At 43.1% G+C, this 20,739-nt stretch overlaps 1 protein-coding gene across 3 annotated transcripts in view; it reads left to right on the top strand.

Moving 5' to 3' along the window:
- RUNX1 (RUNX family transcription factor 1) overlaps positions 1-20,739 on the top strand; it is a 247,844-nt gene that overhangs the window by 131,354 nt on the left and 95,751 nt on the right. For 2 of the 3 annotated variants that reach the window (XM_027583259.2, XM_027583257.2), the window contains exon 3: positions 18,998-19,036. The exons of the other annotated variant lie outside the window; for it this stretch is intronic. In XM_027583259.2, the coding sequence (XP_027439060.1) occupies positions 18,998-19,036 (39 nt within the window). The remainder of the gene's footprint in view (positions 1-18,997; positions 19,037-20,739) is intronic. 3 annotated transcript variants of the gene reach the window in all.

Genomic DNA, 20,739 nt, shown 5'->3' with positions numbered 1-20,739 from the left:
TGTCAGAAAATCAATTAATTACTTTTAAGAAGAAGTTAAGAGTATCCCTACAATGCTGCCATGTGAATTATTAAAGAATACAACATAAGGGCTCCCACCCCCACCCCAAACCGAAGCCCTATGTCATGGGGTTGTGCAAAATATGCATTCTGCCCTGAAGACTAGTTGAAAATAGTGCAAAGTTGAAGGGGCTCCCCAAAAAAGACAGAGAGAAAGAAAACATGATGAGGCTTCAGGGATGCGGTACTGGGGACAGCAGGAGCTTGCTGGGTGCTTCTGGATGCTGCCCCAGCAATAATACTCTCAGTCCTGGGCTCTCGAACAGGTACACCTATCTCTTCAGAGAACAACTGCAGAAAATCTGCCCCCACCTACCCGGCTCCGTTCATCTGCAGGTGGGCAGCCCTGAGTCAGAGCCCTATAAGCTTTCTTCCTTTCCCGGAGCCCCGCTCATCCCAGCAAAAGCTCATGCCGAGCCCACTGCTCCCTCCTGCACCTGCCAATTCTATGCCTGCCTGCAGCCTAGACTGGGCCAGGCAGGTGTGCCCCGAGGCCAGGGGCTTCTCCTGTCCCCTATTGCCATTGACTAGCCGATTTAGCTCAGACCCGGTCACACTCCTCCATATGTGTCCTATATATCTGGGAACAATTTAAGACTGACCTGAAATTTCAGAGACGCATCAGACGTGGATTCCTCAGATGTAGAGAGAATCCCTTCCTGTTCTACTTAGCCTGCACCCCAAAGACTAGGAGACCTGTGGAAACAGTCGTCTGCAGTTGCCAAATGAGGGGGCCAGTAGGGGGTACTGGGACCAGGGGCTCTACAGATGAGTCTTCCTTGCTGTGTTTCTTTGGTTTTGATTTGGCCAGAAATGTTTACCATCTGAGTGAGAAAAGCCATACATTTGCATAACAAAAGCATCTGAAACTCTGTTAGGAAGCGGGCTCCTGCCGCTTTGGCCCAGTTGTGGTCATCACTGTGTCTGAAACTCTTAGGTGCCTTCTTAGGTTATTGACCCTGTCAACTTCCAAAGCCCTGTAGGCACCGAGAGTGGCAAAACAGAAGGGAGGTTCCCCTGGCTCCGAGACTTACTGGAACCCAGTGATTTAAATAGCAAGTTGCAAAGGGAAGTTTGTTTTTGGTGGGTTTTTTTTTTTTCCATTATTCAACACCTGGAAGCAGTTATCTCCTCATTCTGAGATATCTGGGCTGACTCAGGGTACAACAGACTGGAGAGGAGTTGGCAGCTACAGCCCATTCATTCATTCATTCACTCATAGAAGTATTTATTGAGAATCTACACAGTTGCAAGCACTTTTCTAGAAACTGGGAGCTCTCCAGCAATAAACAGGACAAAGTTTCTCCCTTGCAGCACCCATTCCCCTGAAGGATGGAAGCAGAAAATAAATAAGTAAACACCGAAATTAAATCGGACAAATGCAATGATGAGAATAAATCAGTGTGTGGGGATTGATAAGAGGGACGGTGCAGGGGCAGGGAGTAGGGTTACTTTAGCTGTTGCTTTAACAGATGACATTTGGGCAGCCATGGGAAAAACAAGGGGGCGAGTGATCCAGGCAGAGGGAAGGCACATGACAAGGTCCTGAGGCAGGAAGAGCTTGGTGTATCTGGAGGACAAGATGGAGGCCATGGCAGAGCAGGCTGAGGGACACAGGTGCTCTGTGAGGGCAGAGTGGTGGCTGGGCCTGTTCACCCAGAGCCTGGAGTTCTGAGTATCCTGGAAAGCCCTCAGAGTTTGGTTAGAGGAGAGACATGATCCGATTCACAAGGGTCTCTGCCTACCAGACTGCAGTGGGGCTGGCCAGGGGGGCTGCTGCCTATTGTCTCCACCGAAAAGCCCAACATCAACCAGACTGCATCCTCTCCTCCATCAGAGCATAGATCCAAACATGACTGCAGGTGCACGACCTTGACAGAAGTCCCCATCTCCCTGTGTCTCGCTGATATGATCAAGACTAAGATCTCCCTCCCAGGGTTGCAGTAGGCAAGCTTGTCTGTTTGCATAGACACTGGTTGCTACGAATGTCAACATTTTATGCCTTTTTTCCCTTTATTCGCTACATCATCCCCAGAAATGTGTTTTTGATGCTGATTTCAACCAACTTTTGTTGAGCAAGCCTTTATGGGGCACCTACTCTTCATCTCCCTGGGTCCTGTACCACCACAGGAGAAGCTTCATGAGTTAAAGCAGGAAGCATCCCCTCCCACACCACCCGAGTCTGACAGGTCTCCCTCCCCCAGAAAGTCCAACAAGGTTTTCTGTGCCGTCCTCAGAGGTCTTGTATTGCAGTTTTATGCAATATTGAAATAAAGCCCTTAACATGAGCAGTAGGAGTCCTGGCTGGTGTGTGACTCACGAGCAAGCACCACCCCGCCCCCATAGTGCCTGGGGCGGCCAGGGTGGGTGCCGTCCAGTGGGCAGAGGCCTCTGTCTGGTGCCTTCAGAGTAGTTGCTGCGTTCCTGTGGGGGAAGGGGGGAGCTTCACTCTCATGTCAAGGGCTGGTGAGAGAGAGGACAAAGGGGGAGAGGGACCTCTGCGTTTGCATTTAGCTTTCATTATGCAGTGGTTGACTTCGGAAAGACAGTTCATTTGTTCTTAGTTCCCAGAAACCTAAATGAATTCCCCACCAGGAAAAAAAAAAAAAAAAAAAAAAAAAAGTTTTGAAAATGATCTCCATCGTTGATGATTCGATCAGGAAATTACAAAAAGAAGAAAAATAAGACCTGGGAGAGCCTTGAGCACTCCAGCCAGTGGGGCAGCGGTTGTGGCAGGGGCAAGCAAGAGAAGCATGGCCCTTTGCTTGCTTGCCAGACACTAGGGAGCCACAAGGCATGACTCAGGCCCGCAGAGGCCAGCTTTGGTTTCCCCGGATGGCAGGAGGGGAGGGAGGGGGATGGCCAAGCAGCGCCCATGGGGAAGAGAGGGGTAGGCCGTGAATAAGGCAGACCTTGGTGCTGGTTTGCAGAAGCTGATCCCAGAGCCAGTTCACGTAAATCTTGATTTATTTAAAACTGAAATCCGTTGCCTCGTTTCAGTGCCCACACCAGGCTGTGGGTGCTCCTCACACCACCGAACGCCACAGGCTGGCCCACTCACACCCCGGCGGGTGCCAGTTTCCAAAAGAAAGACTGGGGTGAGCCAAGGAAGTTTGGCAAGAGGACCCACCGTCCTAAAGACCATGTTTTAATCTTGCGAAGATTTCTCTGCTCCTTTATACTTTCCAGCTACGAAATAAGCTCATCTTCTGTCACAGAGGATGGCCGGGGCTGGAGCAAGTGAGCCCCGGGAGGCCACCCAGGGTGAGCCTTCCTGACCCGGCTGAGGAGCTCACCACTCTCCATACCTTCTTCTGGAGATGGGCAGGACATCAAACAAACATCACCTGATTTCCTTTCTTTCTTTCTTTTTTTTTTTTTAAGAAACGTGATGTGGTCCTTACAAGAACGTGCTTGCTACAGCACCTGAGCGGCATGGGGAGGCTGCTTCTGTGCCCAAAGGGAGGAATGCCACCTTCTTCATCTGTCCCTCTCTGTCCTCCTTTCTAGTCTGATCTTCACAGTTGCAGGCTGGGGGTTGACATGAGACGTGCAAAAAATGAAAGGGGAGGGGTGAAGTTATAAACCTATCTGATGGGATCCAAATGGATTCCATCTGTTTTCCACATAAAGGAGATATAAATAACATGAGCAAGCATGAATTCGTCCTGCAGGGGTTGCTGCTCGGTTCCAGGGAGCACCATAAGAAATGAAAGCAAAGCAAGAGTCTTATGAAGACTCTGGCTGCCGTCTGCCCACAAACTGCACAAAGAAGGGAGCACAGAGTTGGCCGGGTGTGATGTCAGCCCTGCCCTCAGTGGGCCTTTCTACGATCCAAGACAAGCTGGCCCTTTGCATTTGGGGATTTAGTTAGCTCAAAACCAAAAGGCATAAAGTATTTGCCTGGGATAATCTGTTGCATAATGCCTTGAAAATAAATAAGATGACACCTCTTGTCCCCCACCACACACGCATGCAAGTGCACACACACACACACACACACACACACACACACACAGGGCCTAAGAAGATCTTCCGGCAGAAAGATCAATGACTCTGTTCCTCTTTCTTCAGAATTATAGATAAGCTTTTTACATACCCTAGATCATTGGTCACATTCAATGTATATGCAAAAGAAGTTCAAAGGCCGACCTTGACAAAGGACGTTTGGAGAAAGATGATAAAATGTCTCTGATAAAACACACACAAAAGACTTTAGCAATAAAGACCTACCAATTAGGAAAGCAGGACTTGGGCAGCAAGTGTGAAACCAACCGTGTTATCTACAGCGTCAGCACTCAAAGATAGTGGCCCCGAGCAGAAGGCTTTATCTGCTCCACAAGAAGAGAGATTGCACCTCCCCCGAACCATCCTGTCTGCAAAGCCCAGGAAACACCTTGCAGAGGAGTTGGTGCAATATTTGCCATCCCAGCCCTCAGTGACAGTTAAAATAGTGTCACAACATAGCATTGAGCAACGGCCTGGCCAGATCAGCGAAGCCTATGTTCCAGCCCACTTTTCCCCCTGGAGAGACAAATAGGACATTTGGGTGACATTTTTGGGCTTCCCCCTTTGCTTTCAGTTTAGACTATTAAAGAGAGGAGAGAGACATTCTTCCTTCCACCTTTCCAGTAGAGTTTAAAAAATCCCATCCCGATTGACATTTCAGGCAGGAGATTAGTAATATTTACTGTTTGCATTTCACTGTGGTGTTCTTGAGACTTTCAAAGGATTCCCTGTATCTCTTCTTGAGATTTATTACTCGGTCCCCGCAACTTCTTGGGGGCTGGAGTTTAATTTATGTGATTGCAATCAGGAAACCGCTTTGAAAGGGAAGAAATCAATTTAGCTCTTCGTGAGTTGTAAATTTTCTGTAAATAAAATTTCACAAGATCCTTTTTTTTTTTCTTTCAACAAGTAGCAAGATGGTTGTCGGCAACGGCGGCCAGTTTTGGGGAAGGACTCTAATGAACAGGTCAGGGGGTCCCAGATCCGCCACTGTTGCGGGACCTTGGAGAAACTACTCAATTTTCCAGAGCTTCCTTTCTCTCTTCTCTCATGAACAGAGCATACAAAGTGTTTGCTGAGGCTGTTTTCAATGTCTCATGTTATTCCATGAAAGGGTGGCCTTCAAAACCTCTTCCCCCTGGTTTGTCTTGTAATGATCCTTTGCCCAAGATGACTGTATTTGGCTTTTCAAAGTGCTTCAGCAGTTACGATTTACTTTGGGCTTCTTGAGAACTTTGACAATGGTGGGGCTTTAGGGCCAGTGAGGACACTGAGGCACGGGGAGGTTAGGAGAGAATCACAGAGAGTCAAACACTGAGTCACGTCACAAAATAAGTACCAAGAGAAAGAAAAAAAAAGCTTTTAGGCCAGAGGCTTTCAAACTTTTTCGAATAGCAAGTGACAGACAGTAAGAAGAAAATTGTATGCATGACTCGGGAGTTGGATCTACCAGTCAAAAGATGGGCTTCAGGATGTAATCCTTTCTCTCAGTACTTGAAAAATTCTCTGTTTCCCGCTTACTCATTTCTATTTCTTTCTTTTCCCTTTCTTTAATTGTTATTGTAACAATAATAATCTTTATGTTTAGTTTACAACGAATTAGTGGGTCACAGTCTATGGTTTGGAAGTGACTGTTCAGAAACTTCTTACACGGCAGTGTCCTGCCTTTTTCTAAATCAGAAATTGAGATATGCTTCTCCGAGTTCCCAACCCACAGGTGAGTGCCGAGTGGGGTTCTCCTGTTGTGGGCTTCTGGCTCTGTAGCAAGCCCCCCAAGTCTAAGGAAACACTGTCCTGAGAGTCAAGCCTTCCACCGGAGACGGCTCATGGCCCTTCTGGCTTTGAACACACCATCAAGTTCTAATAAATAATGAATACTAATGACAATATCAAGACACCTATTTGCATTGTACTCCCAATAAAGTCAGAAGGAGAACTGGGGCTACTCCCTAAAAATGGCATATGGCTCTCTAAATAAAGGGCTTTAATGCATTTTATATTTAAACTATAAGGCCATGGGCTCAAGCCCAAATTGAGATGGACTCTGCTCCTTAAGTACATTCTGGAAAAGTCACTGAAATATTTATCCATCTATCTGGGTTCAGTGTCTCCAAAGCAGCTCGTTTCCTTGCACCACACATCTAGAGTGGACCTGTTTGCAAGCCCCCCTTGAACTAGGCAGGGGCTACCTGTCAGAAGCAAAGGCCGTCCTTTCCCAGTCATTGTGGAGGAAACTTCTTGCAGGAGAACTACGAAGAACAATATTGTTTCTAACAGAAACACACACAATTCAGAGACTGATTTCTGTCTGCACCTGGTCAAATTCTTCATTTCTGGGCTCTATCTCAATGAGTCCACATTGTTTAACCCGTGAAGCCTAAGGGGATCAGAGTTCCAAACTTAATAGGATTATTAAGAGGATTATCTGTGATAATGCAGGAGAAGCCCTTGCCACAAGGCCTCTAACTAGAAGTAGCTCGCTCATTGTTAGAGACCATTATTATTTGTCCGCTAACACTTGGTAAGTCATCAGAACCGAATTAGCACTAATAAGGCTTTCCCTTTTGATGAGTCAATTCCACAGCTTTCCCTGTTCTCGTAGGCTAGGATCACTCAGTGGGTCCCCCAGAGGTCAAACCACCTCGTCTCTTGACTTCAGGTAGATGAACCCCCAAAGCTGTTAAAGCCTAGCATAGCCAAAATGCTGACTTAGAGCGCAACTCACAAGGGCCTTTCTTCCTTCTGTTCAAAGCAAAATAAACAGACCTCCCGCAGAGAGAAGGTTCTTGTTCGCAGGTGGCTGCTGAGGCGTTATTTGGGGTATACATACTTTGGAATTCAACCTGCCAAAATCTTAAAGATATTTTGAAGGAGAAAGTATTTTTTAATAGAAGTTTTTATTTTTTTTTAACCCGGGGTGGGAGGGGGGCAGAGTTTGATAAGCTTCGGGTGATCTAGCAGTTTCTAGATACTTAGCCACTTTGCTTTAGTTCCAGATATTTCGAGCTTAGTAAAAACCAAGAGAACATTCTACCTGTGTAATTGCTGCTTCAGGATAATAACTTCTCGGTTGTATCTGAATGTGTATCTAATTTTACTCATAAGAATTCTAGGACACTTTTATATATAAAGACTAGTAACAGAATAACATTCTCATTAAGGAAATTTTTCTTCTGTTGCTTTACCTTTAAGGCAGTATCTATCATGTTTTCACTAAAGAAATGTCTTTTGGGGGGGAAGTACGATTAATCAAACCTTCATTTTTTTCATTAGCAGGGAAAAAATACACAAAAGTGAAATTAGGTTTCCATGTAACTTTATTTCCTTCTCATTCCTAGTATCCAAGGGGTTAACCAGAGATCTCAATCCATTTCCACTCTAACTGGGAAGGGCGGAGGGTGTGGAAATCATTTCAGGAACGAAATGAAAATTGCTAGCTTCTATGTGCCTGAGGCAAAAAGAGAAGAAATGAAATCTCCTGTGGGCTCCGTTAGTGAAGGGGAAGAAATCTACATCTTGCACTTTGCTTCATGCTCTTGTTGCATTTGCCACTGTTAAATCATGATCTTTAGAACAGTGTGGCACTCAGGAGAAGGGGTCTGCCCAGGTGGCTTAGGGCACACCAGGAGGTTTCTGAACGGTGTTTGTCCTTTGTTCAGCTCACCCTAGAGCCGGCTCCCTTTGACAACTCAGCCCTGTGTGCAGTGACAAAAAGTGGAGCCCCTACTGGCATGTTTGCTAAAGTTTTCTTCTTTCCTCCTTAGAAGCCCCCTTCATTATGTAGTGTCTCCAGCAAAAGAGTTCTTTGCTAAACAAATCGTTTCTACTTTAGAAGTGGTAAGGAAATACATTTGATCTGGGATCTTCTCTAAAAAGTAAGATGCTCCCTAAATCGAGAACTTGACCATCACAGAACGTCTTAAAATTCAATGCTTTTTAAAAACTTTTCCAAGTCCACATTTCTTTAAATACTTTCTGCATGCCCTTTTTCCAAAACTTACCCTAGAATGTTGTATTAACCACTAATGCTTTGAAATTCTCCTAAAGAGGTGTATCTTCATATGCATTTGAATTGCTTATGATAACTAGAGAAGCAAGAAAAACAGAAGCACTTTATAGTCACTAAACATCAGTGCGCTCATTGGTCCGGAGTTCAACTAGAAATGAACTAAGAGTTCATTTGGGGGCTCATTTGTCATCACGATAGACCAGCCATTGTTCCTTTTCTCCTTGTAATAAAAAAAAAAATACCTTCTCTGCAAAAATGTGTGATAAAAAGTCTTCAAGTGTTGGGGCGCCTGGTGGCTCAGCCGGTTAAGCATCAGGCTCTTGGTTTCAGCTCAGGTCCTGATCTCAGGGTTGTGAAATCCAGCCCCAGTCTGGCTCCGCGCTGGGTGTGGAGCCTACTAAAGAAGCTCTCTCCCTCCCTCTGTCCCTCCCCCTGCTCTCGTTCTCTCTCTCTCTAAAAAAAAAAAAAAAGAAAGAAAGAAAGAAAAAGAAGAACGAAAGAATAAGTCTTCAAGTGATGTTTGTATGCTTAATCATTTTTAAAATTATTTTTGGATGTTAGAAATCAGTGAACAGATGTTCATTTTTCAGATGTTTTGGTTTCATTTTGTCAAAAAATAATTTTTGCCCTTCCCCTCTACCTTTCAAGAACAGGGGGCCTCTACATTCAAAATAAAAAGTAGCAAAATTTGCTTTGATTTTTTTGAAAAATAGATTTAAATCATAGCATTTTTCCAAGCAAGCACAAAACAATCATATCAAAAAGTTTCAATCTTACTTAGCCACTTTTTGATTGAGAAATAAACAATGAGGTCCCATAAGAAATCTCCACAAAAGTTTTTAATATCCTCTTTCATTGTGTGTCTGGTACACTATTCATAAAAATGTGATTATTACTAGAACATAGTAGTATAATATTAATGTAACCTGAAAATATGTAACCAACCATTACAGTGCAGATCTTAGGATTTTTATAAGACAGAAAATGTAATTATGTAATTAGAGAATTGAATGATCTCTTCTATTATTGCTTTTTTTAAAAACTGTTTTTTATTTCATACTACAAGGTGAAATTTTCAGGCTTCTGTGGAGCGTGGTAATTCCATGGCCCCACAACAAAACAGAGCACTGGTAGTATTAGACCATTATTTCATATGAAATTCTGTTTTTCTACATCTACAGAAAGCAGGACTAACATGAGAGGATCTGCCTTCTTATTGGAGTGCGTGGAGAACACTCTATGACCAACATTTGGCAATTTATTATTTAATTGATCAGTATAGATTTCTCAGCAATTCCTCATAGAGACCTACACTTCTTACTCCCTCTTGATTCTTGAGCAGATTCCCATGTCCGGGACAGACGGTTGATTCAGGACCCAAGATTTATCTCGAGCTTCTACGGTCCCTTTCTAATGATTTCTGCTACAATTGTGGGAAATTTCTCTACCATCTGTGGGGGACCACAGATAGGACAATTGTGTTAAGTTGATTCTGAGTTCCCCTTTTTCCTCCTTCCCCTCCCCACTCGAAATCCAACTCCACTCCAGCCACACGCTGACCTAGGTCAGTGCCCAACCAGGTCAATTTCTCACGAGTCCAAGTGGCATTTATGTGTAAATGTTCATGGTGCTGATCATTTTGTAGGCAAGAAAACTGAGGCTGGGCTGAGGTGGATATCTAAGTGGCCCTGGGCCATCTGGCTAGTAGCACACTGAAGCCTCCTTCAAGGTGTGCCTCTACCGCTGAGACATAAGTTGGGTGCTCCTGCATCAGACCTACCGAGGGTTATGTTGGCTGCATGAACCATGCCATCATTCATTCAATCATGCCATCAACAACTTCAAAACTTAACTTCTGCTGTTGGGAGGGAAGTGAACATTTTTACCTGCCATCATCCCATCATTTGAAGATATATATATTATATATATATTTGGCTGCCCTGTTACCCACCATGGTCTACATTTAACATCACATGGGCCCCCTCACTGCTCTAGCTGCTCACAAGGGGTCATTGGGCTCATTTTATCAAACTGACCTACACTTCCTCCCCAGTCCTCCTTCCTATGTCTAACAGTTCAAGAACTGTTTAAATGGACACACCTAGTTATTTTTAAACATATATGTTGCATAGGGAAAAAAATCATACCTTCCTATTTCATAATTCCCCCAGTGAGAGAGGAAAGATAAATCATATACACAAAGAATAAAATAAACTGCTTCCCTGGGGAGGAGTGTTCACTGTAGAATGACGCGGGGTATGAGGCACGAGGCTCGAGGCTCCTGTGTATTCATTCTGACATCTTTTACTCGACTTTAGTAAAATTGTATGTTGTTTCTCATCCACTGTGGCAGGAATAGTTTAAATATATTAACTGAATTTTAGCCTAAAGTAAAGCAGATTTAGAAGTCATAAGTGTTTTATAGACTCAATTTCTATCATCCACCAGAAAGGTTTACTGCTGTACCATTCCCTAGTGAGGGGACTCAGAACCATGGGAAAGCACATAAACTCACCTCCCTGTTCAGTAGATTCTGAGATACTTCTTGGTGCTTGGGTGCTTTCCCGCAGTGCTTGGATAAAGGGATATCATTCAAAGAGGAGACCAGTTTCATGCACAAAGAGTGGTTTTTCAGCCTTTCACTGAAAACCACCTTCTGCCCGTGGCTAATGAGCCAAAGAAAATGTGGAGAAGACCTGCATCTTCTAAGTCTCCACACATCAGCCTCTTGACCTCTGTGTTCAACCCACAAGACCAAGGGGTAGAACCCAGGTACATTTGCCCTAAAGAGATGTTTGGACCTTCAGAGGTTCCCAGCAGCCCCTGAGGATCAATGCAGGGAGGTAGAGCCAGTGGTTTCTATAACAGATCTGGCCCCATATCTTCTCCTTTGTTATTTTTTCTGAGCACTGGGGGACAGAGAGATGGATCCACTCCATAACTTAGACCAACAGCTGCCTCACCAGTTTGAACTATTAACATATTTTAACTGGAAGACTGTCAGCAAATTGACATATTGAGTGATTCTTTGAAAAAAATTGCTATCTTTCAAAATAAACCCATTTATACGAAATGCTATTGGAGAATGAGTATCATTTGGCCACTTTGCCATTCTATTTTAAAATCATGGCCTATTAAAAATAGAACTGCTTGGGAGCCTGGGTGGCTCAGTTGGTTAAGCGACTGCCTTCGGCTCAGGTCATGATCCTGGAGTCCCGGGATCGAGTCCCACATCGGGCTCCCTGCTCAGCAGGGAGTCTGCTTCTCCCTCTGACCCTCCCCCCTCTCATGTGCTCTCTCTCTCTCTCTCATTCTCTCTCTCTCAAATAAATAAATAAAATCTTTAAAAAAAATAAAATAAATAAAAAAATAAAAATAGAACTTCTTGTTCTAATCCATGTTGCTTACATGAAATTCATAGAAAACCAACTTTGTTGTAAAAGAAAGAGATAAGAGATGCTTCAGTAATCATCTTTCAGAGCTCACAGAAGCCCGAGCACTACTGTATAGGCTGAGCCATCAGGGGCTGGTAGACATTAAGTGCAAGTGAACAATGCATGAGGTTGATCTGTTGCTCCTTCATGAAGGCTGTGAAGCTATAGTAGTGGTGTTGACCATGGTGAGTAGGCTTTTGTAGTTCAGTGGCTGTCGCGGTGTGTGTGTCCTTCTGCCTCTTCATCAGTCCAGTGATACTGTAATACAAATTCTGAACTTCACTTCAGGACAGCCCAGAGGGAACGTATGTGTCAGGAAAGATGCATTATTTAATGGCCTTCCCCGATAGCAAGGTTAAAAACAGGGCTCACTCGAGCGCTGGTCCAACAGTAGTAAAATTGCTATGTGGAGGGAATTGTCTTGAGGGGTCACTCTAGAACTGTGCTGTCCAAAACAGTAGCCACTGGCCACAGGTGACTCTTGAGGGCTTGAAACGTGGCCAGACTAAACTGAGATGTGCTATCAACGTAGAACACACACAGGACTTTGAAGGCTTAGTGAAAAAAAAAAAGAAAAAGAAAAGAAAGAATGTAAAAATACATCAATGATTTTTATATTGATTACATGTTAGAATGAAAATGTTTGACATATACTGAGTGAAATAAAATATATTATTAAAATTAATTTCACCCATTTCTCTGTACTTTTTTAATGTGGCTCCTAGAAAATTTTAAGTTAGGTAGATGCAGCACATTATATTTCTATTGGGCAGTGCTGTTCCAGAACGAGAAAGAACACCCACATAGTTTGAATGAAACTTGTCAGGATCTACTAAAGAAACTTGACTAGTGATAGGATAATGATATGAACCACCTTGCAACCTGGTTTCGCTGGCTGGTCACAGCTGGGCGCTCCAGAGGCAAACTGCATGGGTTGAAATTGGGCCCATTACTAAATCTCTGTTTCTTCACCGGTAAAGTGAAGGAAAGAATGATGGGTCATTTGTTGCCAGAGGGTTAAAAGGAAGAATACATGTAAAGCATTTGGGGTAAGGTCTGTTAGAGAATGCACTGATAAAAGGAAATTCTATTATCACAGTTGTCTTAGTTGGCTCAGGCTGCTCTCACAAAATCCCACAGGTGGGGTGGCATCAACAACGGAAATTTATATCTCACAGTTCTGGGGCTGAACGTCCAAGATCAGGGTGCCTGGCACAACCATGTTCTAGTGAGAGCTCTCTTCCTGGCTTTCGAATGTCTGACTTCTCACAGAATGCCCACATGAGGGGGAGAGAGAGAAGGAGAGAGAAAGCTCTCTGATCTCTTCTCATAAAAGCACTAATCCCATCATGAGAACCCCGTCTTTGTGACTTCATCTAAACATAGTTACCACCCAAAGGCCACACCTAATACCATCACCTTGGGGGTTAGGGCTTCACCATATGAATATGGGGTGGTGGGGGGACATAAACATTCAGTCCATAACAATAGTTTAAAAAGCCAAATCAGAAATAGCTTTGATGTCAATTTGCATTTGGTGATGTTGTTTAACAAAACCTTTTGGACAGTGCAGGCTCTTGTGTGCAAGTGTGTGCAGGGCACAGTGTTTGCTGGATACTGAGCAGGTGCTCTTGCCTTCTCTGAGTGTGGTCCTTCAACCAAGCGGCATTGAGAATTTGCTGGAAAGGCGGGATCTCAGGCCCCACTCAAACCTATTGAATCAGAATCTGCACTCAACCAGATCCCAAGGGGCTTCCAAAACACATTTGGTTTATGGTTTATGCAGTGCTGTCTAGAGATTCACAAAGGAGGAAGCAGCCTCACCAGCAAGGTGTTCGAAATCTAGTGGTTATGTGTTTGCGTGGGGGTGAGGGTGAATCAGAAGACAATAAGACAATTATACAGTTGACATTAAGGGAGCCCAATAAAAGATATCCTTGCTCCCCAGTGATCCAGAACCAATTGTGGGGCCAAGTAGTCAGGCAGGCAGGGCTTAAAATATCAGCTTTGGGCGCCTGGGTGGCTCAGATGGTTAAGCTTCTGCTTAAGACTCAGGTCATGATCCCAGGGTCCTGGGATCAAGTCCCACATCGGGCTCCCTGTGCTTCTCCCTCTGCCTCTCTCTTGCTCTCTCTCTCTCTGTCTGTCATGAATAAATAAAATCTTTAAAAAAAATAAAATATCAGCTTTATCACCAAGGATTTGGGGAGCCCATGGCTCAGAACATGAGCTTCTTGCCACAGAACCCCAGAAAAAGAGACTTACTCATTAGCACACAGGCAGTGTTTCCCCAAAACAAAAAGGGGAGGGGAAAGTCATGCTCAGAGTACTAATGTTCTATTGCTGCCACACTACCAAATTACCACAAATTTAGCAGCTTACACCACACCCACTTATTAGCTCATAGCTCTGTGGGTCAGAAGTCCAGTTGGGCTCGAGCGAGTTCCCAGCTCAGACAAAAGGCCAAAAACCAAGGTGTTGGCCAGGCTGAGCTCTTACCTGGAGGCTTTGGGAGAAAATGCACTTCCAAGCTTCTGCAGGTTATTGGCAGAATGCAGTTCCTTAGGACTGCAAGACGGGGTCCTGTTTCCATGCTGGCTGTAGCCCGGGGTCACCTATAGTGACTGCTCTCCATTCTTGCACATGGCTCCCTCCACCATTCAGCCAACAATGCACGCACATCAGATCCTTCTCTACCTCGTTTCTGCTCCAGCCCGGGGAAACTCTGCTTTTAAAGATCTCATATGATTAGATGAGGTCACTAGGATGATTTTCTTTTGGTTGACTCTGAGACAACTGATCAGTGAAATTCATCGCATTAGAAACATTCCTTTTGCCACATAATATGGCCAGGTCATGACACCTCACCCTATTCACGGTCCTACAGATTAGGGTGGGAAGTCTTGAGGGTCCGTTTTAGAATTCTGCCTACTCTGCCTGGTTTCTATTCCCAAAGCTACTAAGCAAGCAATTTAGTCTTTCATGGTGGAGGTTGAATGAGGCTGTGGCAAGAGGCCAAGAGGTTTACACCAAAGAATGTCACTCCACACAGAAACCTGAAATCATGGCTTCCCTCTTACCCACCCCACTCCTCAATGTATTCAAATAGCTATAACACGAAGTAAAATAGAGTTCAAGGGTCACTCAGGGGACATGGAAAACATGAGGAAGCATATATTTGGTCCTTGAGAGAAAATTTCACCTGAGGCACAGGAATCTGACCTCCCCACCAAGATGGTGATGTACGGTAGCCCTTAATCTTTCAGGACAGTGCAGAAGATCTTGCTCTGAAGTTGGGGCACATAGGGGATGCATTCTGTGACAGAGTCTGCAGAGCAGTGGTATGGGAGATCCATCTGGAAGTACTATATGAAATTAATAGCAGCTCCTTTGTGGGAGACCTTTGCAGGAGATTTGTTGGAAGGTCATGAGAACCTGAACCAGAATGGTGGCAATACGGATAGAAAAGGGGGATAAATTATAACAAAGAAACCAAAAAGAGGACTTGGCAGCAGATTGGATGAGGTCAAAGATAAACCATGGATCTAACTTTGGAAACGGGGGGGATGATGGTGCAATGGGCAAAGCAAGAAGAGCTCGGTTGGGGTGGGAGCTGATGAGTCTGACCTTCAGTAAAATGCACATGGCTAAGGTTAATTTTCTCACATGTCTTCCATCTTCAACACACACACACACACACACACACACACACATCTCAACTTTGGGCTTTCCCTTTCCTGGCCACCCCACCTTTTCCCTCCCTCCTCTACCAAGCACCTACCTCCCCCTTCCTGCATCCATTTGCTGCCCCCCAGCCTCTGCTCCACTGAATGTCTTCTAGCAGAGGTTACCATGGCTCCCCTAGAGACAAATCCGATGTAATTGTTTCAGTCCTCAGCCCCATGGCCCCTCCTTGGCCTTGGCCTTTGAGACACGCCTTTCCTCTCAAAATCCCCCTCCTCTTTTATTTTAAAGACTGTGGTCTCTCCTCTTTCTTTTCCTAGCTCAATCTCCTTGGTGGTTCCATCTTTTTCTAATCAACCTCTTAGATGTTGATGATCTCAGACTCTCTCAATGCTCCCTTCTCCCCAGACAAAGTCTCTGTATGATGTGAAGCCACCTAAGATCTGTAAGGACCTCTGCCCTCAATTCCTGGCTGTTTTCCCCACCAGCACCTACAGCTCAGTTCTGTTCATACAAAGCCAGCTTCTCCTGTCTACCTCCAAGTCCCTTGTCTTCTGGTCTTCTCTACTGCTGGTAATGGCGCCTGGGCCAGAAGCGGGAGAGACTCCTCTCTCCTACCACCAGCGCCCTCTTTTCCATCTCCATTGTTCCACCTCGATGCAGATGTTCACAATTCCTTGTGTGACAACCGCAGTAGCTCTTCCGCTCCTCGTCTCTACCCCCTCCTACTCACCCACCCACCTCTGACAGATTTACTTCCCTCAAACAGGTATTCATCATGTTGTTCCCCAGATTTCAAGGCTCTGATAGAACCCATTGCCCTCATGCTGAAGTGCAAATTTCTTCAGGTTTGTAAGCTGCCTATGACCTGTGTTCACGTCTGCCAGCCTTGTGTCATTGGTGAGCACCCTGATCCCAAACTCACTCCAACTACACCAGAACTGACACGGGGCTCTGTTTCACAAATTCATGTCTTTTCCCACTGATCCTTCGGCCAGGAGTGCCTTCTCCCCTGTCCCCTCCCACCTCCCTAAACCCTTCCTCCAGCCCTACCAGCCACCTGGTAAAAACCTACCCAACCTCCAGGAGTCACATCAAGTATCACCTCTACTCTGAAAGAAGGCCTTCCCGAGGCCACCAGGTGGTATGCCATTTTCTTTTTCCTGTATCTCCTCCCACCATCTTCCTGGACTCATGACACTCCATTGCTCTCCTCTATTTATCCTTTGTTACCAACTAGCCTAGCACTCTGCCTGGCACATAGAAAGCTTTACAGAAATGCTGAGGGAAGGAGATCACATACTTCATATCTGGGAAAGTCCCAAAGACATCATTTTGAATGAGTGGAAGCAGGAAAGGACTAGAAAACCATTTAATATTTATTAAGACTTTAAAAGCCAAACGGATCTTGACCTGCTCCTCAAACTCTATGGATGGCCAGAAATAACTTCAGACTGTGACTCCTAAACATTTGAGGTTTGCAATGTAAAGAATTGCAGGGATAGTGTCTAATGGAGACAATGAGATGGGGAGGATCAAATTGACGGATGAGATCAGAGCTTAATTTTTCAGAGCTCTACCAAGGATACCCATGGAAATACATGGTTGTAGCCAAAAAGAAACATAGCTCATCATGCATTCAGACCCATATGTGGGTCTGAATGCATGTGTGCATGTGTGTGTGCACGAGCGCTTGCAGAGTAGAGTGACTTTGTCAAAGTTTCCTAAACCCTCTGAGTGTGAGGTTCCTCATCCATAAAACAGGGATGGTAATAGTGTTGTGGTGAGGATTCATGGTGTTGTTGCGGCAAGGTATATAAAAGCATTTTGGCCATTACCTGGTACTTAGTAGCATTCCATGAGAGGAAGGGAGAGAGAAAGAAAGGCATGGAGGGAGAGAGCTGGAGGGTAAGTTAGCCAAACTGAGCTCTTGCTGCCATGAACACCCAAGGCGTTTCCTCTCTTGCAGTTTAGGTTCTAGCACCTTTAACAACTTTTTGGGCAAACGACTACAAACTTCCACAGGTGCCACCTGCAGACAACCCCCCCCCAAGTTTAATGATGTGTGCTGTGGCCTCAAGACTACTGACACAGGACAAACTAAGGCCACTTCCAACAGACAACATGCACCCCTTTCAAATATCACGCACTTTTGCACTTGCTTTTAGGTTAAAAAAAAAAATCTTGGGTTTTCTCTCAGAACCACGGAAATATTAGGTATATAAGCAAAACATTTGCTTTTCCACTTTACTCCTCCTGTTTCTCAGCCTCTGACATGGAAAGGTTTCTCAGGGTCTCATGAGAGACTTTCCAGGGTGGGGTTCTACTGGGTCTCTTTAGTATGAATTTGGCTGTCTGGTTAGTATTACTATTGTGGATTCCTCCCCCTGCTTATTAAAAGTGAACTAACTTCAGGGTACATTTGATATTTCTTACCTTATCATTCATAATTAGCACAAATGATTTTTCCCTGCTCTATTTTTTTTAATCTCTATGGAGTCATTTTATGTATATGCAAACCATAATCTTGGTGTTTTGTTTTCTTTTGTTTTGTTTTGTTTTAAGGATGCTCCTTGGAGACAGTACCTATTTAATTGCTTTAATCTTTCATCATAGGGCAGTCTTGCAGAACCCTTTATTATTTTAGTTGCTCTTTTTGCTTTGGCAAAAAATGTAAGACTGAGGAGCTGTAAATCTTGTTCTCCTGCCTATTTAAACAGCGTCTGGAAATCTGAAATAATTACCTCCTTTCTTTGTTTGAAAAATTTTTTAAGATATATTAATATTATAGAGTAAAGTAGAAAGCTTTAGGTCTGCAATTTTTGAAATGCTCAAATCCTCAGGCTTTGAAAAATGGTGTATCCTCCATGTTAATCATTCAGGGCTGAGCATTATCAATATACGAGGCTGATCTAGTAATTTCAAGATCAGAACATTGCATGTGGATATTTAAAGGAAAGAGAAGTAGCCTCAGATGACTTTGCTTAATGGGTTTACCTATAACTGTACATGCAGCAGCATATAGTAAGTGATACATATATGAATATTATATGATGGTTTTTTCAATAATAATTGATATCATCTGTTATTTCAAGAATGAGAGGTTTCAGTATAAATAATCTGCACCCTTAGCGAAGGGAAGGAGAGTAAAGCAAGCAAGGAGGAAATATTTCTAAACTGTGCTATTGGAAGTAAATTATGATAATGTTTACCTATCAGTTTGTTTCTTTCAAAAGATGTATTCAAAATTGTTTATCTTCATGGCTTTAAAAAACTTATGTTTTTACTTCTTGCATTTCACCTCTGCTGTAATACCAATTTTCAAGTGTTTTGGCATTAAGTTAGGGTTTGGTTTTAATTTCACCTTGAATTCTGATTCACTTTTACATTTTCCAAATGTACTTCTGAAGTTCATAAATAAATCACACTGGCATCACATACAGAGCTTTTAAAAGGTGATTCTATGAAAGATAAAGATTCAGTACTAGCTAGCAATGGAAAACATTGGTTAAACTCCCCTAAAACCATGTGCAAATGTAACAGTTCATTTGTTATTTGCTGGTTTACTGTTTTAAGCTATTTTTGTGCCAAAGCTGGACAATATGCTGTAAAACTCCCCAGTGCTAAAAAGTGTGAGGGGCAATCAGCCAACAACGACAAAAAAAAATAAGTGGGGGAAATTTAGTTTTTATACTTGCATGTATTACGATTAGAATGAAATTCATCAACTATCAGTAAATTTGGTGTTTGCTGTCAGTATATTTATACAATCGTTTTTATTTTCCTACTTTCTGTTCTTTCAGAATGTGTACATGGAATGAATCCATCTAGAGATGTTCACGGTATGTTGGATTCCAAACTATATTTTTTTATAAAATATGCACATTCATATGTGCATATACATGATTTTTATCTATGTAAATGTATAAATAACTTGACATAAATTAGCCAAATAACTGAGGCTTTTTTTTTGCTGATTCAAAAATACTTAAAAGCTGTTCTTCATATTATAAATATCAAACCATATAAAACATTCCAATGAAGCTTTAAATGATACCCTCGGTCCTGCAGAGTAGTTTACCACAGGTGTATTCTGCTGTTATTAAATGACTAGATGACTCTCTGAAAAAAAATAGAGCTTGGCTTCTATCTGTTATAACCTAGTTTATTACCTTTGTTACAGCAGTGGCAATGCAAAATTTTTATGAGGGTAAAATGTTTACTAAGTATCCTAAATTTGAAAAAAAAATTAATTTAAATAATTTCTCAGTTTGCTACTTCTGAGCTGCACCATTATGGTGTTAGAGTGAACAGCTCACACATCAAGCACCGCATCCGATGAAAACATGCATATGGAGGAAGGATATAGTGGCAGAACAAAAGAATCCTGTCCCCAAAGTAATTAGATTTCAAAAGTAAAATAATCTCAAAGCCGCTGGTGGGGGGGGGGGGGGGGCGGATGTTTAAATTCCAATGTTGAAAACTGGATGGTGTGTTTAGCAGGTTATTTGCACAGACATTAACATGTTACTCTTCACAAAAATGTGCTCCATCCTTGTGACATTGTATCAACTGTACCAATTTGGTCCAAAAACGCAAGCAAACTGCATTCTCTGGTTTTTATTTCATTGAAATGGTCCACTGAGATAGAAATAATTTTTTCTAGAAATATTACATTTTTAGAAATGTAATTTTAGAAATATGTTACTCACAGAGGAGAATTTTGATTTAAGAGAATGGTTGAGATTCTAATCCTATCTTTAGGCATATTTGATTTTTGAGAGGGTTTTAAAACAGCAAAAGTAAAATATTTAGATATTTTCTGAGACCACTTAGTTATATATTTACCTAAAGTTGAAGAAAAACGTCAATGAGCTGTTATTTTTCCCAATGAAATGGTCATTTTTCTTCCAACTAACCAAATAGTACTTTTAAAATTCCGTATGTAAACTTATATTTCATTCCTGTTATGAGCATTATTGGAATTTGCCCCACGCAGCAAATTTGGAAAAATCCATCATATAGCATCCGCCCAACACATCGCTTCGTTGTATTTTTTTTTATTTTGTATTATGACATGAGTAAATTTTAGTATTATTCCAGGAGTGAATGTGGTAATGTTTCCTTTCCTTTCTTGGAGAGGCAGAGGAAGGGAAATTCTGTATTGCCGCTAAAATGGGCGCTTTTGGTGGGAAGGAACTCTTCGTTTCGTATGCGATGTTAATGAACTTTGTACGGTCTGTAAAAAGTCTTTCAGACTAAGGGTCTCCAGGTATACCTTAGCTGAGCCTCACGCTCCCTACTTTCCAATCATTTTAGTTCCTCAACAAGGAAGGTTGCTGCGTTTTGTTTGTTTCTAGTTTTCAAGTGTGCGCCGCACACTGCAGTTAGAGCCAGCGCCAGGTCCCGGGAACCTTAAATGCGCGGCTGCCGGATTGAGAATAAATCAGTAAAAGCTGTTCTTGCTCTTATCGTCCTTGTCGACGTTCACACTCGAGATTTATTGGTTGAAACTCAGCTGAGCAGCGTCCATGGTGCTGCCGTT

Source organism: Zalophus californianus, chromosome 1 (assembly GCF_009762305.2).
Source record: "Zalophus californianus isolate mZalCal1 chromosome 1, mZalCal1.pri.v2, whole genome shotgun sequence".
Lineage (NCBI taxonomy): Eukaryota > Metazoa > Chordata > Mammalia > Carnivora > Otariidae > Zalophus > Zalophus californianus.
Note: the sequence above shows the minus strand (reverse complement) of the source record. Positions and strands in the feature narration are given on the sequence as shown.